Source organism: Salminus brasiliensis, chromosome 12, assembly GCF_030463535.1.
Source record: "Salminus brasiliensis chromosome 12, fSalBra1.hap2, whole genome shotgun sequence".
Classification (NCBI taxonomy): Eukaryota; Metazoa; Chordata; class Actinopteri; order Characiformes; family Bryconidae; genus Salminus; species Salminus brasiliensis.
In genome coordinates this window covers 8,369,766-8,395,374 of record NC_132889.1, presented here as the reverse complement: position 1 = coordinate 8,395,374, position 25,609 = coordinate 8,369,766, and the positions used below count along the sequence as shown (strand labels likewise).

Sequence of the window (25,609 nt, the reverse complement as noted above, 5' to 3'; positions counted from 1 at the left end):
TTGTGCATCCCTTGCTATAATAATATCATTGTCAGTGGTGTAAAATGTGCTTTGAAATTTACAAGAATATTGTTTATCGCAAGTATTTATCGCAAGACTCCCACAGATTTTTAAGGTCTCCCACAAGTTTGGTGTAAAGAAGTCCTGTATTTGCAGTATATATGCATCTGTAACCTGAGGTAATGTTCTCTTTAACCCTTATAGTTATAAGAACATTGCATTCATGATTTTCAGATTATTTTTAAACACACCAAGCCAAATGTCTTGTGTTAGGGTGTATTTGTGTTTGTGTGGCTCCGTGGAGCAGCTGTAACCCTTCTCGCACTGGCCAAGCTGTTGTTTAGACAAATTAGTTTTGGAGTCCGTGTCATGGAGATGGTGGGTTGGACAGTTCTTGTTTTATTGTTGGATATTTGATAAGCTGTGAGAGAGTCGAGGCTGGGCCGATTTTGTACAGCTCTTCGTTGAAGCCAGTTTATTGATTGTTGATTAGTTTACATAACAATTTTATTTATTTTTGCTCGATTTTAAAGAGAAAATTGCAGGCTTGTATATGTTGATTCTCAGTGATGAGCTAAATCTTTAATATCTGTGTTGGTTTCAGAAAGGTAGTGGCGATATCTTGCCATCTCTAATAACCTGCCCTGTACTTTTGTGTTTACAGAATGGACATTTGTGTAATTTGTCCACTGGGACAGATGATGGTGTAATCAGCAGTGATTACAATGTGATTTCATTAGATTCCACTCTTTCCTCAGGTCCTTTCAGACTAAATGCCGCACAGCTGCTGCAGAAAGGCATAGAAACTGTAGCTGACATTAATTTTGGAGGAATGGATGGGTGTAATATTTTATACAACAGCTTGTTCCAACCATGTAATTTGATTTGTTATACACTTACCAAGCACTTTATTAGAAACACTATACCTTTTGGCTCTCAAAGCAGCTCCAGTTCTTCATGAAATCAACTCCACAAGATGCTGGAGACATTCTTTTGAGATTCTGCTCCATGTTGACATAATTGCACTTTCATGCTGCGAGTCTCCCGTTATAATATATCCCAAAAATATTCTATTGGGCTCAGTCTGGTGATTGGGAAGGCCACTGAGGAGCACTAAACTCCTTGTCCTGTTCATGAAACCGGTTTGTGACCTTATGCATCATCATGCTGAAGATGAATAAATATGTGGCCATGAAGGCATAGACATGATTGTGATCGGGGTGGAATGGTGTGGTATTGCTGTGTCTATCCCTGACTATTGACAGTCTTTAACGGTCCTGTTTTGTTCATTCCTGCCACACAATTGGCTGATCAGACAATTACATGAATGTTATAGGTGTGCAGATCTTCCCATCAAGATACTTGGTGAATGTACACTGTACTCCTTCCTAAAGGTACTGGATGGAGGTCCATCACTCCAGAGAGTGCAATTCCACAGAGTAGGGAGGCTTTATGAGCCTGTTGCTGAAGCTGGGGCGTGGTGATCGTAGGTCCGTGTGCAGCTGCTCCAGAATGTCATATTAATGTCAGTAGTTTTTTTATGGAGATTATAGAAGATGTGTGCGTGCAGATGAGTGTGAAAATATGCTAAACATAAATTTGTTTGTGTGTGTGTGTGTGTGTGTGTCCCATGCTGGACCTTGTTGTTAAATCTGGGCATGTCCCATCACTGTGTGCGTTCCAGCTTGTAGGAGATCATGTTTCTGATGTGTGGTTTCTGAACTCCAGCGCTGTGTGTGTGTGTGTGTGTGTGTGTGTGTGTGTGTGTGTTCGCTAGATGTGATGCTTGCGTGTTTCATGTTATTTATGCGCTGCTTCAGAGAGGCATTGTTTAACGGTGGAACCTAAGAAGGTTACTTCACTGAAACGCACTTATGTAAGCAGTACAATCGGGTCCACTGTAAAAATGGGCCTGTAGGACAAATGGTTTGCATTAGACTGAAGAAGGGATAATCAATCTCCCTCCATCTCTGACTCACTGTGATTCTTGCACTATCCATCGGTCTCGACTGGTTCTGAGCACGGATGATAACCTTTCCAGTGGCTTTTCCACAGGGACACTGTTCGGTATGGACTGCTCATAAGCCAGGCTCAGCCCGTTTTTCTCAGCACGATTATCTAATCGTACTTGGGACCACAGAACCGTTCAGTAGAGGTGACTAATGGCGTAGGGATCATCTGGCTCCATATTTACATCACCTTTGTATCGCAATGTCCTGGGTCTTTTTAGTACAGAAAATGTCAGAGACTGTATCCTAATAAGTACATGAAAAGTTATTTAGTCTTACCCTCAGGTGCACTGATCATTAATGTGGCAACAAGCACGCTTTAGAGCACTGTAGCATAATAAGGTGTAGCATAGTTGAGTTGGCTGTGGGCTAATGCATAAGAATGCCAAGATCACAGCTATAGCTATCCGTGAGCATAGTGCTACCTGCATTTCGAAGATGCCATAGACGTGGTCTAACGGGTTCAGAGCAGTACAGCATGGCCTTCCTGACCATTTGGCCCTGATGTGAAAGAGGCAACAGTTTCCCTAGAGGTCTGACCTCCCTCTCTCGCGCTCTACCTCTGTCATTTTCTCTAGATTTCTAACTTCCATTGTAAATCCTGCCCTGTTTATTCACCTATCTGTCTTTAGAGGTCTGTGGTTTGTGGGTATTCTGAGAACCTGGGGTGGTATTCTCATGTCTTCTCCGTATAAAGGTCCAGTACAGGAAAGGCGGAGTGTTGCGCAAGAGCGTGTATGAGAGAGCAACCCCAAGTTTGCTGTGTGTTGCTCATTTCTTCTCCGAACTCCTGAGGGACACTCAGCTGGAAGAGCTTCAGCAGCTGTAAAATGACGGAAACGAGCAGCAGTTGCGGGGGTTGGTTAAAGCACGTCCACTTTAGTGGGATTCCTACAGCGTCCAGAACACACACTCCAGCATTTATCTCGTTGCGGCCACTTATATAGCCGCTCTTTAGGAGCACTTCAGAAGATAAGCAGGAACTGCAGAGACGCAATTAAAACGAGGGATGAGGCTGGAGGTTTGAGTATTTGGGTAGTCTCTTCCTGCAGGAAAGTGAATCTACCTGAATTACCTGATGTTCTGCAGTGATTACTACTAAAATGTGTCACAATTGGACTAAACTAATAACACTCCATCAGTTGTACAGTCAATGTCTGTTTTTATTGATCCCATTGCGCAAATCTCTACAGTGCAGACTAGAAAAAGTAAGTGAACCTCTGTGTTAAGGTGCTTTGCTCATTAAATAGACACACAAAGCCCTGGTTACAGACACATCTGTTCTCACATCTCAGGTTAGTGATGGTTAGTGTAAACCATGCCTCAGTGCCAACACCCGAGGTCTTCTGAAAGTTGTTATAGAGCCGCATGAGGCTGGAGAAGGCAAAAAAAAAAGCATTGCTAAAGACCCGAGTGTACATCAGTTCTCAGATTGACCAATTGCCTACAAATGGAGATGGAATTCAGGACTGTTGCTGCTCTCCTCTAAGAGAGCATCCTGTTGAGATCACTCCAATCCTGAAAGGGATGACCACTCCTTGGTAACAGGCGAAACACCTACAGAAGACTCAACAGACCAAGTTAAGTTATGCTAAGCGGCCAGCAGAGGTCAGCAGCAAAAGAACCTGTGCTTCTACACCAGCTGCAGCATTTAAATTATCAGACGTAGTTATCAGACACCATTTCTGATATTAATAATTACTGGACTATAATAGTGGATAATAATGCATCATTAACTCGGGGTCACAAATTGCAAGATCTTTTATCAGGAGGAACTCGCAACGTAATCCGTCTGCTCCCCAAAAACATTTGTCTCAAAAGATGTGATACCGTGTGTGAGATGTGTGTGCTGATTTGTAGTCATACTTGTTGACTCCACCCTCTGCTTTCTCCTCACTTGCACTCTCATTGGCTGTAGCTAGTCACAATACTTTTAAAACCACTGGATTTGGAGTTAGCGTCAGGTCCAGAAACTGAAACCTGCTTGTGTGATGTCTTTCAGCAGTTCGCATACAGCGACCGAGCCAGGCCTGAGTGAATGTGTGTTGCTTGATTATACGATACACAATTAATACAATCTATTAAATGTTGTTCTACTGTGTTTTTGGAATCTTTGAGAAGTTCTGATTTTTATTTAGTTAAATTTGTAAAATCTTTTTTTACTCCTAAAATGTCAGAATTAGGGATTCACAGGATTGTCGGAATCATATCTGTATCTGCAAATAATCCCTTAAGAAGTACGTCTGCATCAAAATATCAAATCTTGGTATTGAAATATATATGAATTGTGGTTGTGGGTGATGTGGCCTAAATATACTCAAGATAATACACAAAAAAAAAGCATTTCACAATTTGTGTGTTTTTGTTTGTTTGTTTTTTTTGTTTTGTTTTTTTGTGTATCATATCCCCCAGTCCTGATGAATGAGCAGAATCCCTGGCGCATATGTGCATGAATAAGATCAGCGTCAGCTCCAAATTCAAAGTGCATAGTCCTGGTAATGTCCGAGTGAGCCCATGTGTGAATAGAGCAGGTCATTCTTCAGAGGCTTCACAGTGGGTGCCTTGATGACATCATTATGGAGGAGTCTGTGACCTCATTCAGCATCTTCATTCAGCGTCGTAAACAAACACTGCTGTTTTTGCAGCGTACTTTTCATGTCATGCCGTGCCTCCTTCACACACTGCACAGGCGTTGCCCCTTGTCTAAAAAGAAAAAGGAAAGTCTCTGGTTGAATGTTGTAATGACCTGGGCAATTCACCGGGCATTTTCCAAGGTTCATATGTGAAGCCTCGCCTTCTCACACTCTTTCCATTTCTCTTTCATTGGTGAGGTTTGGGTATATGCATGCCTGTAGCTCTCTCTTCCTTTTATCTGTCTCCTCTGACTTTCTCTCCTTTTCTCTTTTTGTTTCTCTACTTCCTTTCCTCTCTCTCTCTCTCTCTCTCTCTCTCTCTCTCTCTCTCTCGCTCACCCTCACTTTCTCTCACCCCCACTCTTCCCTTTTCCCTTTGCTATCTCATGTTTTCCTGCTTCAGCCTGTGTTGCTGTAGTGGGAGTGGCCTGTATCACATGACCCGCACTGGTGGGCGGAGCCTGTGTGAGGCTCAGTCGCTCCAGCTGTGTTTCACACAGGAGGATTCAGCCTGAGCGGCAGGGTGAGTCTGCACTTTCTCCCTATCTCCTTGTCTTTCTTTTTCTCCTCTCATTTTGTTTTTTTATTATTATTATTGTTATTATTGTTCTTTCTCTTCCTGCCTCACGCTCTCTGTTTCTCACTCTCACTGTTTCATTTTGTCAGTGTTTTGTGTTGCTTTGGTGGAGGACACTTTGCCGTCTGATACTGTATGTATAACCGAGTGTGCAGTACCAGGTCACTCTTCACTGGTGGTTGCAGTCAGATGTGCGCTGTCCTGCTGTGCGCTTCATGCACTGTTGCGTTTAGGGTCACACTTTACTGGCAGATGCTTTTATGCTGAACTGTTCACCAGAAAGTCTGATCCGAGTGTGCAGCTCTGAGCTGTGTTTACTTGGATCTCAGTGCTGCACAACTGTAAGAAAGAAGAGGAGGTGTGGCGTGGCTGTGTTAGTATAATGGTGTGTGTGCCGGAGGGGGCGTGTTGGTTTCTCCCCCCCCCCTTCATTTTCCTCTGTCTGCACCTTCACCCCAGGCCTTGTAATTAATGCTCTTTCTCCTTTTTTCTGCCGCTCTTTGTAATTTCTGTAATTTCACAGTCTCCTCTCAATTTTCCTCCTTTTGCAAGCCCCCCCCCCCCCCCCCCCCCCTCCTCGTCCCTGAGGTCCAGTGAGGTCTAATTATGTAGTATCATGTGCCGAAAAAATTTAATTAAATTAAAAAATAAACGTAATTGTAAATGTAACTGGTATATGAATAAAGGTGATGCTCATGGCTGGTGAACAAGTTAAACTAGGTGCTTATTATTAAAGTGTCACATGCCCCTCAATCATCTTTGATCGTAAGGTCAGAATGACCTTCCTAACTTCTGGAAGATATTGCATTTACCTCCATAATGCCTCAATTTAAGGGTTATTTTGTAATGACTGTCTCATTTGCTGGTGGTCATTCAGGCTCAACTACAGAGACTGTGGTGTGTGAGGGATGGGGCTTTGGTTTGTGGGAGGCGGGGCTGTTGGTCTGTTGGTTCCAATCCACCATATTCCTTAACATGTATTGGAAGACTGGTTATAAGGAGCTTGCTCACATTTGCTGTGTTCATGCAGACTCCTGTCCAGCATGACCACAGCTGTTTTCTGCACTGTCCCGTACGCTGCCAAGTCTCTGTGGGTTAGCGTTTGTTTGTCAGAGTCGAGCACCATAAGCAGGTCACGCGTTGTTAAAAAGTCCATATCTCTGGTTGATTCTTTGGAAACGCTTCCACAGAGAGCAGAGAAGCTCAGATACCCAGAATTCCTCTGGGTGATAAACCCCCGGGCAGCTGCTGCAGCGTTGGTTTCGGCTCCCTCTGATCTTCCACTTCCACGCGTTTGAGCCGCTGGCGTCGTGTCATGGCTGAGTGGTGATGTCATGGTGAGGGTTACAGAAATAAACTCTAGGGTCAGAGTATAACTAACCTCTTTGAATAGGTCTCTGAGTGAGCCGCCATGTTGCTGCTCCGTTTGTGTCCGCACTCATTGATAGTTCCAAGAAAGCTGTTGCTGCTGCTGCAAACGAGGGTAGTAGTAGTCTAATCACAGCAGGCCTCTGCAGTGGATCATGACTGGGCTTTGGGTCAGCTAGGGCAATGGGCATTATAACCTCATTAGCTAGGTAATGGCTCATTACTTAGCATTTCACTATATCTCATCATGTAGACAAAATAAGACAAGACAACCATATTCATCATTAGTGTTGGACACAGATGGAATTTGGCTTCCGCTTTTATCCCATCCGTGCCGTGAACACGCACATACACACCAGTGAAACACACACAGCGGTCCGTGAGCACATGTGCCAGCAGCCATTGCTGCAGTGCCCGGGGGGGCAGAGGGATGAAGGGCCTTGCTCAAGGGCCCATAAGCTTGCCGAGCCTGTGTATCGAACCAACAACCCTGTCATCAGTAGCCCGGAGCTCTAACTGCTGAGCCACCACTGCCCCAAAAATGCACCAACAGCGTAAAATAAAAAAAATACTAATCCAAATACTCATATCCTATACGGAGTACCGTGATTTATTTATTTATTTATTTATTTATTATTATTTTTTTACCCAAAATCTGCTGCACTCCATTCAATTTAAATAACTCAGACTCTTTGTTATGATATGTGCAGATGATCAGTGCTCCTTAAACGCTGACCATGTTCACAGTACACTCATTAAAGCATATTATCACAATATTTAATTTTATCATGATCAATTTGTTAGTCATATTGCCCAGCTTTAATCCGACATCCTGGCACTCGTTGGAGATTCATGTGGGATGGAAAAATTGTCCACAAAGTTAGAGGTGTGTGCAGCCAAACGCACATGTGCACGTTTGGCTGCACTGCTTGCCTTGTAAACACCTGTCCAGCGTGTGAACTTCGAGCATTCAGGCATTTTTCCAAGGGTGCGCCCAGACCTGGCAAGTTTGGTTCAATTAAAACAAACCCTGGAACAGTTGATCCTTTCCGAGCTCTGGTGGTCAGTCTCGGTCCGCTTTCAAGCGAGTTCTGATGCGGTTTGTTTGACATGTGAATGCAACACGGTCCAAACACAGGATAAACCTCTGTCTATATCTGCGTATCTTCTTCGGTGCATTCTCCAGTGCAGGATGATTTTTGCGGTTGTTAGTATCTTGGAAACATTGTTTTAATCTCCGAAGTCAAGTGACCTGTGAGAGAGTGCAGCCTTTTATACACACACACCGACACACACACGCACATCAGCAGGGAAAGTCTTCAACTGTTGCCAAGCATGTAGAGAAATTTCCAAGAAAGAACTACAGATACAGAAACGCCTGTGTTTCGGACTGGTCTGGTTATTTCATTATAGACTGAGATCTGGAATTTCTTCTGATTTGTGTTTACTGTGTTTGCTGGTCACACAAACAGCGGCCAGGTCCAATTTCTGAAGGATGAACACAACCTGAAGCCAGTGTTTAAAATGCAATCTGTGATGCACTGAATCGTTTCCTAAAGAATCGTGATTCGGTCCAACAACCTTGAACCAAGTATCTTTTTAATATTGTAGTTTGGCAGCCTTTCAGCATTCAGGTCTTTATTTAAATAAGAGGTAGTCTGTGGTCTATTTAATCAACTTTTAGAGTCTGAATTTCTGGGTAGGGATTAAGCCTTAATGCATCTCCAGGAAACCGGCCCTTAGTGACACTATAACTAATTTGTTATTAGTTAGTATTGAAGGCATCAATTCTGGCATTCTGCAGCCATAGTGAAGTCACCTGTGCACACACGCCTTTCTGCCTTGATCAAATCAGCTTTTTTTTTTTTTGTTATTGAAATTATTATTAGTTGCTCATTGTTTGTCAGGATTGTCTGTGCCAGAGGGCATCTTTTTGTCTATGCTCCCATCAAAGGCAGAGGTCTCCCATCAAGGTCAAATTCCAGAAACTTCTACAACTCTTCTTCTGTTCAGTCGTTCCAGAGAAATACTTCAGCCTCTCCAGGCTGACGTTAGCTAAAATGTGAGGAATGCCAGAGGCTACTTCATCGCGATTTCTTGATTAATGGAGAGTGCTCTCCTTCTGAGGAAGTAGTGATGGAATGAAGATATTCTGCCGAGTTTGGTTTGAAGAATTTATGAACAGATAAGCTCAGCTGAAGTCACTGGAAGTTGCTGACTTGTGCAGATAAGGGTTTTTGTTGCTTTTTTTAATGCGTGTTACACACAGATGGATCTGCTGTTAATACATACGATTTTCTTGCAGCAAAGCAAACAGTGGGTTACAGTTATTTGCCTTGAGCAATTGCCACCTAAGACCTTTGTCTCTGCGTTGTGGGTGAACAGTTAGATACTGAAGCACAGTAGCCCTATATTAATGGTCATTTTCTCACCAAAGGCTTGCTCTTGACTGGACATTTATTTTGGGTGGTGGACCACTTTCCACCTAGTAGTGACCCTGCACTGCTGAGCTCCAGCTCATCAACCAAAGACACTTTCACAAATCCTGAAAACATACACTTGAGCTGTGTGTGTGCCAAGAGCTTCAGTTCTCCCACCACATTAAGCATCTCTCTCAGCAGGAGGAATCCTTTTTATCCACATGTGAGCCTTATTGTCTTCTGCCAGGATGGTAAGAGTTGTACCTGATTAGTGTTTGCCGCAGGGTAGCTTCCATAATGCACAGCTGGATTAGTTTTCCAGGAGGAGGTTGTGTAATGTGTAATTTGTTGGGATGAGCCTGGCTGATTGGTATGGGATAAAGTATCACCACAGGACACTGCAAGGCCATGTCTGGTAGGCCCAATATTGAGGTCTTGCAGAATGATGTTAAAATTTACATCACCTGGCTTTTCCTAATGATGACCGGGAACACGTCATGGGTCTAACATGCTGAAGTTATCTGAGAGCTCAAATCTCTTGAGGGTTACCTTTTGGAGATCAGTTCTTCTCCTCCTTTTTGGTGTACCACATTGTGTTTTGTGTACAGGTTAAAAGTGAGGTGATTTGAAAGCTAAATGCTCTTTTTGCGGCACTCTTTCACAAGTTGTGGAATGTAGAGAAGAGCAGATGTTCCTGAGTCATAAAAGTCTTCAGTCCCAGACCGGTTCCAGAACTGTGCGGAAATGCCATTTGTAAAAATGCCACTGGGAAATGTCGTTTGCAAAGCAGTTATTGCTATGCTTGATATGCTGCATATGGTTTAAGCATTTCCCCATGTCCGGTCATCTGTCACGATAGAACCGGTATGATTGAAGAACAGGCAGAGTTGGCCCGGTGTTAAGTTATGGCTGAATCGAAGTTAGAACCGCATGAAACGGACAAAAATACAAGTATTGCAATAATATTGCTACCTACTGCGGCTTTATAGAATTGTGAAAATATTCATCCTCATTCGAACCCTCCTCACATAGACTATGTTCATATTTGTGGAAAACACATTTCGATTGGAGAAAGGATCATTTGCAAAATGTACCCCCCTGCACTGTCGGTAATGCTGGAACCCGTGTTACAGTACTGATGAATGTTAATGAGTGATTAACAGTTGAATCGTCTTTTCTCTACGTATGGGCAGATGAACTGTCTCGCCTCCTAGCTAAACTTTACTTTGTAGCAAATGCTAGGTTGTACTAGCTTGACATAATACTGCACTGTTGTGCACTCGTCTACACTAAACCTTGACTACACAGCTATCAATTATACAACCATTTTAATGGATCGGATATCGGGCTCTTTAGGCCCGGTCAAGTCCTGATCCCTTGTTTTTACCGCTGTGTTCTTGCAAAGCACCCTCCGGCATCCTCTGTGCACCATTAATGGACGTTATTCAGAGCCCACAGCAGTGAGAAATGTTTTCAGAAGGTAAAGCCTTGGGCAGATTCTAAAAAGACTCTCTCAGTTCTGATCGCTGTGTAATCTGCTTGTCCAGCGCCAATTTTTTACTAGTGTTCAGGTTGTACTGGCTAACGTGGCTGAAATGTGTCTCGGACCCATTAAGTGATGGGATTTGTGTCCATGTTAAGTCTTCTGTGTGTTTACTTAAAGGTTATTTATGTGCTTTGGTCTAATCCAGATATAATCCTGATACTCAAGATGCATGAAGTGACCGGGTGTAAACAGGGTCTGAGAGTAAGAGCAGCACAGATTGGGACCTCCCTACCTACAGCCCTGCCCATTTACTGCTATGAATGTACTACTTTAGTGAAAAGTCACCCTCTGTACATTTGCACCATAGAGAATCACGGAGTGTCCCACTCTCTGCTTCCTCAGCCTCCCTCTTTTCTGTGGTTCTGCAGTCGTTGGCATCTATTTTCAGTACAAAAGCTCTTGGCTATTCGCAGGCATCTGTTTTTTAATCTCTAATTGAAAGCAGAGGAAGAAGACTAATTTAGTCCAGCTCTGGAGTTTTTGTGGAAACTTTGTTGCCTTCGAAACTGAAATAGAACTTTTTCTCTGTGTTGATCGAAGTGTTGTGAAATGTGGAAGCACTCGCATTAGTATGGAAGACTACCAGCAGCATGAGCTTCAGTGTGGGCCTGTATTCATGAGACCGGTACTCACCGCTGCTCTGTGCTGACGCTAATTGGAGAGATGGGCGATGTTTCTAATGAACTCAGACGTGCACCATATGGTTCTGGTAACTGCTTGAAAATCTCAGAAATTTGTACAGTTGCCATTTTGTCTGAAAACAAGTCTCTGGTTCTCAGTTTCTCCACTTCAGGAAGTCAGCACGTCTGTCAGCCGCAGCGTTCTCCACTCCTCTCATCCTGCGGCTGTTTTCTGGTGTCTCACCGACCCGGCCTGGTCGTTATCTCCTGAAGCCCTCGGCCCTGTCAGTCCACACACTTCCTGTCATAACATTTCATTTAGTGGAAGTGGGAAGTGACACAAGTCAGGCTGAGGGCTGTGTTTAGTCACTTTCTTGATGTTCCTGGCCTTCACTGGCCCTGCTGCTTTGTTTGTGCTGGTGAGAACGGTTTCCTGTAGGGACTGGGCAATATGACTACAGTAGCACAACAATAGTACTACAGAACACTGACGGACCTCATTCATTACAAAGAGAGAATATTATATTTATATATTTTTTTTTATCAGATCAGGAGTTCAGGATTACAGCAGCTCTTCGTGACGCTTGGTCATAGGATGCTGCAGTTCCTTGTTCAACCACTAGAGAAACTACAGAGCTTGCGCATGGCTGGAGCAGCCCGTTAGAGCTAGCGTTGGGCCCCAAACCCGTGTGCTAATAGACGTGCTGGCTCTGATCCGTCAGTCAGGCTAACCACACAAAATGGCAAACGGTGCAGACTACGTTTATCCGTGACAAAGTACAGAGAGCAACAGTCAGAAAGCTAAATGAACCACAGCCAAAGTGAAGGGGTTTCCAGCGCTGGATAAGCAGCCATTTTCGGGTGGGTTTCTGCTTTGAGCTCCACAGTGCAGTTCAGCACAAGAATTCATGGACACACTCAGTAGTGGAGATAGACGGTGCAGGACATTACTGAAGCTCTGCACGATGATCCAGCCCTGTCCTCAACCTGCATCGGCACATCTCTACATGCATCCATGTAATTTATTACTCAGGTAGGTAAACAGTGTCTGGAGTTTTGTAGTGAGGTGTGCTTTCCTGGCCAGGGAATCGAACCCTAGTCGGTCACAGGGAAGGCGGTATTATTACGGGCTTGTCGATATGGTAAAAGTACTAGATCATGATATTTAGACATTTAATGACCAAATAGACTAATTACATTGTTTGTAATTAAATGGCAGCTGATCCGTGTTACTTAAGCACTGACCAGATCCCTGATATGTTTAGAAAAGCATATTGTGTGTCACAAAAAAAATGTTGTTGACTGAAAATTGATAATTCTCAACTGTGAACTATATAGTTATTCATCTTTTTTAAAAACAGTTTTTGCTCTCAAAAAAGTTTGATTGTAACAAGCCTAGTTCTCGTGAAATACAAAGTGGGTAGTGGATAATAAACCTTTTTTAAAAGGTAAAGGTAAAGGTGCACGTATTTGTCACTGTTAGTGTACACCGCACAGCGAAATGTGTCCTCCACATTTAACCCATCTGTGGTAGTGAACACACACACACTAGTGAACTAGGGGCAGTGAGTACACGCACACCCAGAGCGGTGGGCAGCCAACTCCAGCGCCCAGGGAGCAGAGAGGGTAAAGGGCCTTGCTCAAGGGCCCAACAGTGGCAGCTTGCCGAGCCCGGGAATCGAACCCACAACCTTGTTATCAACAGCCCGGCTGAGCCACCACTGCCCTTTTTGTACTTTTTGGAGCTCACGCTTCATTCTCACTCATGGTGTAAAAGTCATTGTGTTGCATCTTTTGGCATTGTTTAGTTGATGTAGTAGCTTGGCCTACTCATGTATTGACTAAGCTAAAGTGACCAACATACTGTACATTTCTGACATTTTTCCATAGACATCAGACACCTAAAAGCAAAAGCGGTTCCATATGCTGAAAAGTGAAGTGACCAGCCCTGGGGGGGGGGCAGGGCTCAGGGTCAGTTCATTGTGCGTCGTCACTAAGGAAAAGCGTCATTCTCGCCTTGCGGGGTGGAAGGGAAACCATTTGCAAAGGCTGCAGGCTGTAAGGCTGTGTTTTTCCTCTGCATTGTGTCAAAGTTCAGAGGCTTTCAATACGATCAGGATGATTAATGGCGTTTTTTATTCCATTAGATACTGAAGTTGCTCCAAGAGGTAAGAACAAGCAGGAGTCTGCTTAGGCTAGAAGTTGTATTTATCGTGGCCCTTCAGCATATTACAGCAGTGGTTCAGCCAAAAGTGTAATTGGCCCAGTTTCCGCCTTACCTCAGGTGTAGTCAGTCAGCCAGGACATGTTTGGTGAACTACAACTGAAGTACTTTTAGTTTTGCCCTGGTGTTTCTTAGCTAACTGAATCTTAAACCCCACCAGTTAGCATCGTGCAAACTGTAGGATTACAGCATCACACTTTTCAAGTTGTGATCTCAAAGATTTATGTGATTACTAACTTTATTACGCAAATCTCAGTAGCGGGATATGGGTGAAGGCAGCTAAACTGGGCAGCAAGGGTGATGTTGCAGGGGGCAAAATGGTGACCTAAATAGGGCTGCACACTAGGCTCCGGTTCCCTTACCAGGCAAGTACATTATGCTGCATTGATGTGTCCTTGGACCAGACTTCAAATTCTCTGTTCTCCTACCTGTGTAACATGATTTGCATTCAAGATGTCTTGGATTAAGAGCATCAGACACATGCTGGAATCCATGCTTATTTTGACAGATAGTAGTACACAATAGGAAGTGTAGGGGGCAGTCTAGCTTCCAACAAATGTGTTATATATGTTCATAGGATCCACTCAGTTGGTCTGATTGATTGCATTAAGAGTAGGGGGCTCTACACTCTATAGTTTGATCTACACATGAATTCTGATGAATTGCAGGTCCACTACAGGACGTGTAGAGGGACAATGTAAATTGAATCCTTAGGTACGTTAACCACTGTTGCACCATGCAAGTTGATCCAGTGAAAACATTTGCACTAGTCTTTTCATAGGTCACTGTGGGCTTACATCCAAAAGCTGTACATAGTGCTTTTTAACATACCAGAGCCTGCAGTGACTGGAAGCACATTGCCATGGTGCGCAGAGGGTGGAACGAAATGTGTTCATTTGCCTAGCTTTTACAGTGTTTGTCAGAGCCACTGTGATTTCATGGTGCTCTAGCTTTAATGCAGTTCTCAAGGTTCCATAAATTGCTGTGTTCTCATTGAAAAGTCACTTTCGGGATTGTTTGCGAGGCCCTATAGAGTAAAGTAGCATTAGGGTGTAAGTGAGGTTATACCAGGCAGCAGGGATAAACATTACGGTGTAAAAGGTAACCGGTGTTTGTGTTTTTCGGGGCCAATATGATGCAGGTTATTGGTAGGCAAAGAAACCGATAAGAAAACATTAATGGGAACACGTTTAATAAGACCCTCAAGCTGAACGTTAGACACACGTTGTAGTCATCATTATCATCATCACTGTCATCATGTTTTGGCAGTAACGCAAGCAAAGAAACCCTCCTGTTAGCTCCTCCTAGGGGATCCCTGGGTGTTCCCAGGCCAGCCCAGGAGAGTTCGTTTTCCTTGAGCCTTCTCCAAGATGATTGTGCCAACGGGAGGTTACCAGGAAGCATTCTTATCAGTGCAAAGGGCCAGTATCTCTACTTCAAGCCTCTCCCAGATTGAATTACTGCAGCCACTGCACCGAACATGCAGTCAATCTTGCAATCCCTCTTCCCATCACGAATAATCTAGAAACATGTGGGGTAGGTTGTCGCTCCCTACCTGGAGGGAGCATGCTATCCTATTCCAGGATACTGGAACTCTGGCTTTAGGCTTGGAAGGTGTTGGTTGTCATACCATGCAGATCTGTGTGTATTCTAAATGACATTACCGATGCAGGAATGCGACCAAACGAGGACAATACTTTTTCTGTCCTTCTACTGTTTTTCATTCGCCAAATCAATGTGCTGTTTTTGGACGAAGGAGGGTTTGACTTAAGTAACTTTGGAATTTCCCGTTCCACCTTACGTACTGGTGGTGGTGGTTTTCATGCTGGTTTGCATGCATGTCATATGTTTGGCTACAGTTGACCATTCATCTGCACAATATCTTCATCTCTACAAACAATTTTACTCACATACTTGTAGCATTTTGTTAAAACAAGGGATTTGTCCAACAACAGCAATTTTATGCTGCTTAATTACAATGTAGCTGTTCCAAACCTGGCAAGTGTGCCCCCTAGAGGTTAGTGACATGCGATGATAGATATGGCATTTATTAAGTCAACGTTTTCTGACATTTTGACGAATGTTTACGATAGGAACTCACCATAGCATACCAATAGTGACGAGTTGAGTTCCGTTTTTAGGATGTGATGACTGTATAGTTTAACGACTGTTGATCTAAGCCTGGAAAAGCATTCATCAGAAGCCATTAAACCTTGCTTTCTGAAAGCAGCAGTAACTGCTCTATAGTTGTGAATGCCTTTTTCTATCCCAGCCAAGAGAATTTGACCTGGCAGATTTATGCTCACCCTCCCAGTGCCCATAGAACGAGGCTAGCCTTTGTCAGTAAGGTGACTGAAGCAGGAAACACTGAGCTAAGTTGATACTGTCTGATGTATTCACAGGGATGACCTTTCAGCCTGCCTGCATTTCTGTAGAGTTTAGTTCTAGCCTATTGGAAATCTCCGCTTGAGTTTTAAGACTGTGACCATGGTGCCATGATACAGCAGTTTGGTTTAAAAGGTCTTCTCATCCTGTCCTTGATCCTGGCCAAGTTGGAAATGAACAAAATGGGCCACAGATGTTTTTTCTTCACTTTTATAGAGAGCAGTGCAGAAGTTCTAGGACTACCCTGAATTGTTCGAACACTCGAGTAGACTGTTGACACACGGCTGGTTCACGCCATGGCCAATACCATCCATGTGCCTCAGCAGAAATCGAGCTTCATCAGACTTGTTTTCCCAGTTTTCAGCTGTCCAGTTTTTGTGGAGTCTGTGCCCACTGCAACCTCGGCTTTCTGTTCTTGAATGTCTGAGGCAGATGGGCTACCCACGTTGGCTTCAGCCTCAATGTTTTGGATGTGTTGCACATTTAACCCCAAAACGTAGATAAGACGTTCTAATAAACGCAAGTAAACTCCAGTAAAATCACTAATTTAATAACTGTTTCTATAATCAGACTAAATTCGAATCTGATTTTGCTTTTTTTGGGGAGCAGCTTTTTAAACGAAGATCATATTTCTTAATAGTATTTAATATCCTACAGGCCAGTCTGAATGACCTACCTGACCATTCAGCTCCTAGCTCCTAGTTGCAATCAGATCACTGGGGCAGTGGCGGCTCAGCGGTTAGAGCGCCGGGATATCGATAACAGGGTTGTGGGTTCGATTCCCGGGCTTGGCAAGCTGCCACTGTTGGGCCCTTGAGCAAGGCCCTTTACCCTCTCTGCTCCCCGGGCGCTGGAGTTGGCTGCCCACCGCTCTGGGTGTGTGTGTACTCACTGCCCCTAGCTCACTAGTGTGTGTGAGTGTGTGTTCACTACCACAGATGGGTTAAATGCGGAGGACCCATTTCGCTGTACAGTGACAAATACGTGCACCCTTACCTTACTTGGTGTGTGTGTACATTTTAGAATTAGCCTCCTCCTCCTCAAACCTAAGGCTCAGAAGTGGATCGGAACCCTCAAATCCAAAACCCAATCCAATAAAAATGCTCTGAATCTGCCCTGATCCTGAATCACTGGATCAGGTCGGGATGTCTGTATCTAGCGCTAATGCTATATGTTGCTTAAATTCTGCCAACAAATTCCTAATTCACAAGTTTCATTGGCTGAGCGGCCTGAAGCCAGTGTTTTGAACTACCTACTCTTGGTCCCAGTGTTTTTCACTATCGTGAAGTAACCCTTTTTGGATTTCCACAAACTGAATCTATAGATCCTAAAGGCTTTTACAGGTTACCATCTCTGTCCAAGAGGATGACCTGGCTTGAGTAGGCAACAGGCTAGCAGTGCATATGGCCTTGACCCGACTCAAAGGAAATAGTGTGTGCAGCCTTTTTGTAATGTCTGGAAGGGATCAGGGAAGTGCGGAAGTGGCTTTCTGGCCTGAGAGGTGGAAGCTAGGTGTGTCATCTTATGGGCAGCAGTGAAAACAACAGCAGTGCGGTGGGGAAAGAATGAATGGCTGTTCATGCAGCTTTCTGACTGTAACTAATTTCAGGAAGGAGGGTGTTTTTAAAAGACACTGGGTTCTCTGTGAGCCTCCAAAGTCTTTTCTGTATATTCAGGCAGTTTCTGAGTGCAGGGAGCTGGGTCGGTTTTGGCTCCGCTCTAAGAACGTTGGGGTTTTTCCCACTTGTTTCACTGTGGCTGTATGACCATTTAGAATATGGGAGGAGTAACTCTGCTCTCAGTTTTTCATTCGGAGTAAAACCTGGCTGCCCAATGTTTTGCATGCTACTCCTCCACTATAGTACATATGCTGACTGTCAAACATTTGCAGACACCTAGCTTCCCCTCATTGAGACTCAGACCCCAGATATTTGAGGTGTGTCTTGCATCCCAGAGACTTGGCTTCTTGCACCATAGAGACTTAAGACGCTGCTCTTACTTGAACTGCGGAGACTCAAGACACAGAGTGATGCTGCCACCACCATGTTTCACCATAGGAATGGTATTAGCCGGGTAATGTTCAGTCTGATTTCTGCCAGACTTACGGCTTGCTTCTCTGCCCAGAGTTCCATTTCCATCACATTAGACCAGAGAATCTTTTCCACATGTTGCTAGACTCCATGCGGGCTGCCTTTTGCACAACAGTGGCTTTTCTCCTGCCAGTCTGCCAAAAAAAGACCTGATTTATGAAGTGCTACAGAGAAGGTTGTCCGTCCAGCAGGTTCTCTCATCTCTCCCCATCACTTTTAGAGCTTGTTTAGAGTGACCATTGGGTTCATTCTTACCTCCTTAACCAAGCCCTTTCTCCCCACATGCCCAATTTGGACAGAGAACTCTGGGAAGGCTCAAGTTTGATTCTTCTGTTCCAAATGTATTGAGGCCACTGTGATCCAGCATTAGATCGGGGCAAGGGTGTTATTTTCAGAGGTTCACAGACTGTTTATTGGACATTGGGTTATTTTTTGTCCTGACAATGCGGTGTAACCTGAGGGCCATTATAGACTCGGGTGAGTTGCTTCCTAAATATGTCAATCCAGATATTTAACACATGGACTTCAGCTGAGTTTTAGACACATCTTAAGTGTAATTAAATCAAACAGGGTTGTTCATGACAATGGTTTAAGGGCCTGGATACGTTTAGGAATAAGAGATTAGTTTTTTTTTTTATTATTATTTCTAATTAATCTTTGAAACTCTATAATCATGTTACTCTGTCATTATGTGTGATTAAATGTAGACTGGTGGGTACGATCAACCCACAACACAGTAAAATATGCAACAAGTGAGTCTGATTACCTTTGAAAAGAATGTTACTTCAAGGGTGATTAGATGGAGCAGCTCTCTGACTCAGGTCAGTTTCTCAACATCTTGGTAGTATTAAGATCTTATGTTGGCTTCATTTAACTTGATCTTTAATTTGTACAAAACCCAGCTCCAATACACAGCTATATAACCCAGCTCCAATATACACTCCCAATACACAGCTATATAACCCAGTTCCAATATACACTCCCAATACACAGCTGTATAACCCAGTTCCAATATACACTCCCAATACACAGCTATATAACCCAGTTCCAATATACACTCCCAATACACAGCTGTATAACCCAGTTCCAATATACACTCCCAATACACAGCTATATAACCCAGTTCCAATATACACTACCAATACACAGCTATATAACCCAGCTCCAATACACACTCCCAATACACAGCTATATAACCCAGTTCCAATATACACTCCCAATACACAACTGTATAACCCAGCTCCAATACACACTCCCAATACACAGATGTATAACCCAGCTCCAATACACAGCTCTATTGCACGGCTCTTGTAATTCTGACTTCTTTAAGTCACTAAAAGAAATTCTAATTTTAAGACATACCAGATTAGTGTTTGTAAGATTAGTAAATGTGTGTATGGAATATGTTTGTAATATTTTTTTTATAAAAGTGATTATAGACTTATATAAGAGTTAAAATCCTCGTGTTCTGACCGTTGACTTGACTCTAGTGTAACACTAAAGCTTTTTTTTGTTTGTGTTAAGGAATTTGATGGTTGCTGGCTGCCTTGACGTGTGTGTATGTGTGTGGACTGAATAGCTGGTGCCAGGCCAGGAGCTGCCAGTGGGTCAGGTTACGGGGCTTTTTCTGCCTTCTCTTTTTTTTTCCACCCCAGTTGTTCCGACCATTGAAGAGAAGTTGCTTCATTGACTTTAGCTCTGTCATGAGTGCAGCACTTTAAAGCAGCAAAGGGTGATGTTTTCAGAAGGCTGGGCTTTTCACCAAACTGGGTCATTTAAACCCAGTAGGGGCATTCCTTCATTCTCCTTCTGTTGGAGGCTTAAGTAACCTAGCTAACTGGGAGACCCTGTGTTGTGAATCATTACATACTAAGTGTGAGTTAGCACTGCTCTTCACTTAAAGGACTCTTAAAGAAACCTCATCACATGCGTCATAGACACAGCTACAGAAACCACCTGTTTCTTTGAGTCTTGTAACGTCAGTATAAATAGGCAGAGCAAAATGCTGTAATCTGAGTCGGTGGATATATGTAAATATATTATGCACAAAAACCTTGTATCTCTAAAATAGCAGATTAACAGGAGATGGATATTTTACAGTCCTCAATCCATGTAGATCATATGTGGAAAGAAACCTGTTTAGAATTCAGGATGCTGCGCAGGATACTCTGCTGCAACAAAGCGGTGTGGGGGTGTGGCGGGTGGTGTTCATTTTGAATGAATCATAATTTAGGTGTCTGAATTGTTTAGCTTTAATTGACTACATCTACAGTTAAATAAAAACTTAAATATAAAGGATGTAAAATGTAAATGCTTTTTCTCCAGTCCTTAAAGTCATTATATACACTTGCACAAAATGAAACCTTTATTAACCAGTTATGGAATGTTAATGTTAGAAAGACCAATATACACACAAACAGCATCTTTATTTATTTTCTTATATTTTCTCTTTCTTTATTTCTTATTTATTTAATACTTTTTATATAATAGTCATTCTCGTCATGAAATAAAGGTTAGTTGACAATTTCATCAACAAACTATTTGTCATAGTTTAACACTGGTGGGGGGAGAGCGCCATCTACCCACCCTGGAGAGATCAGGGCCAATTCTGCTCTAGCCGATGGCTAGCAGCATGACCGGGATTTGATCGGCGATCCTCTGATCATGGTGACCAGGCCTTATTCTGCTGGACTTTATGGTTCTGTAGCAGAGATGAGAGAAAAGCCCCCCTTTTAAATGGTGCTTTCGTTTTATCATACTAATATCTCAACGTAAACCGCTCATGGAAAACTGATCTGGAGTCATTTGTAAATGTTGATGATGTTTCAGAATGTATGGTTAGGTCGGCAGTCCATATGGATCATGAATGGAAACTGAGCTGCAAAAATGGCCCATTGTCACTGTTTCTCTGATGTCTCAATTTTTTTCGGCCTACCACCTTTATCACTCTGTTTAAATGTAGGGGTCAACTAGACCCCTTGGGCAATGGTTGTGTAGAATGTGGGATATGTAGTAGTCATTTAAGAGCTTTCAGTTAGTCTATACTACTTGTGAAATACATCGCCCTCCCCCCTTCCACAGCTGTTGGGCGTTTTTCACCCCTGGTCCGAAAAAAGTTATCATAGAATGTGTGTGTTCAGGAAGTGGTGGCTTTGTCGCCGTTGACTTTTGATTCGAAGCATGTTGATGTGAGGCATTTCTCACTCGTCCAACTGCTGTAAAACTTGTTTTTGAGTTGTTGACTAGTTTCATTTTGACCCTACGGAGGTTAAATATGTATATGCCTTGTCTGGAAAGGTGCATGGTAAACTGATCTGTTTACTGTATTTGTTGAATATAGTTGTTTACCATAGACATGTGATAATCATCTGTTCAGATAGTTTAGCGTAAGTGTATTCTATGGCTTCGGCAACTAATCACATGTTAATTGAAAATATATGAATAAAATGATTTCCATCAGATCTTATTATTGATTAGACTTGATGCCATATGTGCTTCCCATTTACTTAAACATCTCCTTATTTCATCCAGATGACCTTCACATTTGTAGTTTTAGAGGGAACCAGTATTTGCAGAGTGAGAATAAAATTTCTGTGATTGTGTTCATCAGTCATGCTGCCTGCTATCAGCAGCTGGGGGCCTGGAAGAGCAATTGGCCTTGCTCTCTCCAGGTGGGAAGGTGTCACTCTCCCCACATCACTTTAGTGTGATTTCTGGTTGGCATGTGCATCTGCTAGCCAATGCATCAGTGCTGTGTACCTGGTACTTTCCTTTAAGCGGCAGGGGCTGGCTGTGCATGAGTCAGAGGAGGCATGTATCAGTCCTCATTTTCCCAGTGTCTGAAGCATTTACGCCTGATGGGGACAGAGCAAACCGGTGCTAATTGGCTATATTAATTGGGGGGGGGGGGACTTTAGTATTATGTAATGGTTAAATAAATACTTTAATAAGTAATCAAATTATATAACTCCTTCTTAACCTATTAATTGATTGAAAATAGTTCATTTGGGTCCTAAAACTTTCCTGTAAGTGACGTTTAGAAGTGTGTAGCTTTTAGTGGTGCTCACTGCCCGCCCCTTGGCTCACTGTATGAATATGTTTTGACTCCAGGGCTTTTCTGTTCCTTTACTAACTACAGGGGAGTTATTGTCTGTGGAAATTAGTCATGTGCAGCAGATGGTGTGTGTGTGTGTGTGTGTGTGTGCATGGATTGGGTTGAGAAACAGTGGTTCTTTTAACTGAATCTCAGAGGCAGAATCAATATCTCCACTGCATGCTTGCATACTTACATGCTTACGTATTTCTTGATCATAACGTTTTGGAGCACTTCATGGAATGCTCGGAGAGTGAGGTCATGGAGAACAGCCGGGCTGGAGTAGGTACCGTCTCTAACCGAACATGAGCCTGCTCCCTTGTGATGGGTTACTGCTGGAGAAGATGGATGCATTATTGAATGAATGAGAACATTGCTGGCTGGCGAACAAGGTCCAAATGTATGGATATTTACACAGACTGGAGAGTGTTGATGTGTTGGCCTTCTCTAGCCCTAACCAGAACCTCCTCGTTTAGAGTGTCTCATATTTATGTCTATTCTCCAGCTGTGCAGGAGTTCTGTTCTCCCAACACAGTCTGTACTTAGAAAGCTGGTTACTCAGTGTTTGCCTGTCTGTAGCTAGAGCAATTTTTCTTCTAATATGTGGAGTGTCTTCTGGTGGCCTCTAGCTCAGCTGAATGTTAATTAGGTTTTTATGGAGTGAGCAAAGGCACCCATGACCCTGTCGCTGGTTCACCTGTTGTCCTTTCTTGGAGCAATTTTAGTACAGACCACTGAAAGACCGGCAAGATCTACAGTTTTGCAGATGATCTGACCCAGTCGTTTGGCCGTCAGAGTTCGGATCTTTACATTTGCCTTTTGTCCTGCTTGATCATTTTTCATGCTTCCAACACATCAAGAACTGACTTTTTGAACTGACACTTGCTAAGTATGTAGATCCCACTTTGAGAAGTGTCTTTGTAGCTTGATAATCAGTGTTCTTACCAGGTTCTCACTGCCTACCATTCCTTCTGTCTCTACTACAGGGTCAGAGTTCACTTCTTCCAGCTACAGTAGCAGTAGCAGCAGCAGCAGCAGTATGGCGGAGCCGGTAATCTCAGAAATGCCCCCTAGTGTCTACCCGGAGAAACCCAGTGTGGACTTCAGCTACGTGGGCATCGATGCTATCCTGGAGCAGATGAGGAGAAAGGCAATGAAGCAGGGCTTTGAACTCAACATCATGGTAGTGGGTGAGTAAAGACTCATGTCTAAAAAATTGTCCTTTTTCTCAACCTTAGCAAACAATGTATGTTGATCAGTTCTAAAAATAATAAAACTACATTTATAACACTGAAGGATGGACCGAACATATTTACAGCAGTTGAAACAGATAACATCACCCTGCGTACATACTTTTTTATATAGTCCCTCCATTTTTACAGGCCCAAATGTAATTGGATGTTTGACTGATGAGCAGTTACACATTAATAAGGTAAAGGGTGTAGAGTTGATTCCAGCAACACAAGTAAGCCTACTAGAAGGACCATGGAAGATGGCTAAAGCGAAGAAACAGGGGTGCTGGTTTTGAATGATGTGACTGTTCACAAATGTAGCAGAATGAATGTCTGAGATCAACTGATTTCATTGTACATGTGGATAATTGGTCGAGCCAATTACACATCACACAAAATAGAACCACACACTTTTTAATTTGTCTAAATTGAGCAGAGCTAAATTGTTTGTTTTTTTTGGACTGTATTACAGTATGTAAGATACTCAGACCGTTGAGACCACATTAACCACTATACCATGCAGCCCTAACTCGGGCACTAAACAAGTCCCAGCTCAAAGTAAACACACTAGTTTGTGTGTTGAGCAAAGAAAAGGATTTAATAAGAAAATAAAACATGCGTTTTGAATAAAACCTGCTATGTTCAGACTGCCTAATCTAGATTGTAGCTAAATTGATTTTGGCTACTCTAGACACAAATCCGATCTGCTCATTCCATTCCCTTTGAATTGAAATGCTTGATCACGTCTTAATTTGGCTTAAGCTTTGTCACTGTCCAAATACTTATGTCCCTCACTATGTATTTATATAGTGTCTGAAAAGTCAAGGTATGGAGGTGTACATGCTTTCTTGGTGGGGGAAAAAAAAAAGCTTTCACACATGATTTTGCTGCTCTGCTGGAATGAGGAAAGTTGCAGTTTACTGCGCTGACCTTTGTAATTAAACGTCTATGGTTTTTCAGAACCCCTGTAATTTCATTTAACTTTATGTGACCCTTTTAGTAAGTGTGGTATGAATTATGAAAATGAGGGAATCCTTTAATATAACGAGAGGTTGGTAACCCAAGCTTTAATTTTCCAGAGCACTACATTCGTCAACGTGTGATTTCACTTTAAAGAAGCACAGGCAGGCGTCTTGAAATGGCGGTCAATTAAATGCCACCGTTCAGTTGGTGGGTGGGTGGATGTGCGTGTTCCCGCATGTGTGTGTGTGTGTGTGGTAGTTAAGATAAATTAAGTGTTGCATTTCCTGAAGCTGCTTTTCATGGCATCTTGGTTTTGCATATGTTTTATATCTCTGAAATAAGGGGTCATAAAGTGGCTGTGTTGATGGTGGCTCGGAACAGACTGCCGGAGTCAGAAGGTTCATATTGAACTTTTATATTTGTTCAGGTGTCGGTCAAACAGGAATGGCTGCTTAAACCCTTGTCAAGTTTAAAGGGCCCAGATCAGTTTGGTTTTATTCATTTGTAAACCATACTCTGTGTGTTTCCCTGAATGAGGCCCATGGTTGATAAAGAGCATTGTTGAGAAGCTTTGAATTCTTTCAACTAGTCATGATGAGCTGATAAAGAGACCGTTTTTAAGGAGCTTGCTGACGGCTGGAATGTGATGGTTCAGCTGGACCAGGGCATTGTTAAAAGAACCAAAAGAGGAAGGTGAAAGTGGTCGGCTGAATCGGCACCACCTACTGTTTCGGTATGTATTAGTATTAATAGTAAAAATGTATGTTAACTAGATAATCTCTACTGTTTCAGGAAATCAAATTATATGAGGCCTAAGTGGTTGTTTTATTATTATATTAATATATTAATAATAATAGTTTTACTTGATAACCGCTTTTCAAGATAACATAAAATATGCAATTAAAGTTTTGGCTCACCCATAAGCCAACTGAAAAAGATGGGTTTTTCAGACCATCAGCAGGAGTACACAGCTTAGAGGGAGGAACTCCCTCCCTAAGCAACAGTAGGTCAGGTAAGCGAAGAATGTGCTGGGGAGTGCAACTGCAACCGGCTACTAAGGTACTAGGAGGTCAGCCCTAGCAAAGACTACCATAAGCAGTTTATACTTGACCCAGTATTCTTTTTTTTTTTTTTTGCACATTCTGGATGTTCTAAAAGCTTGGGGTTTAGAGAGATCTTGCATCACAGTGCGCTGCTCTGCGTATTGCATTGGTAAAATCTGCACTTCTAGAAACATGACCAATTCCAGAGAACCTGTAAATGACCACCAGGGTACAGTAACGCTCAGTGTGTCCCAGTGCACAAGTACGGTCCCTAAAGATGTTTGGATGAGTTTTGTGTAGAACCCCATTGAACCCCTTCGGGATGAACTACAACGGAAATTGTGAGCCAAGCCCTCTTGGCCAACATCAGTGTCACCAAATGCTCTTCTGGCTCAATAGACAAATC

General features: G+C 42.9%; 1 protein-coding gene across 3 annotated transcripts in view; it reads left to right on the top strand.

The window, feature by feature from the left end:
• Nucleotides 1–25,609, top strand: part of septin9a (septin 9a) — a 133,587-nt gene that overhangs the window by 87,149 nt on the left and 20,829 nt on the right. For 2 of the 3 annotated variants that reach the window (XM_072693336.1, XM_072693337.1), the window contains one exon: nt 22,952–23,155. In XM_072693336.1, coding sequence (XP_072549437.1) covers nt 22,952–23,155 — 204 coding nt within the window. Of the gene's footprint in view, nt 1–5,127; nt 5,166–22,951; nt 23,156–25,609 lie in introns of those variants that run through there. The other variant, XM_072693338.1, reaches the window with a different exon arrangement.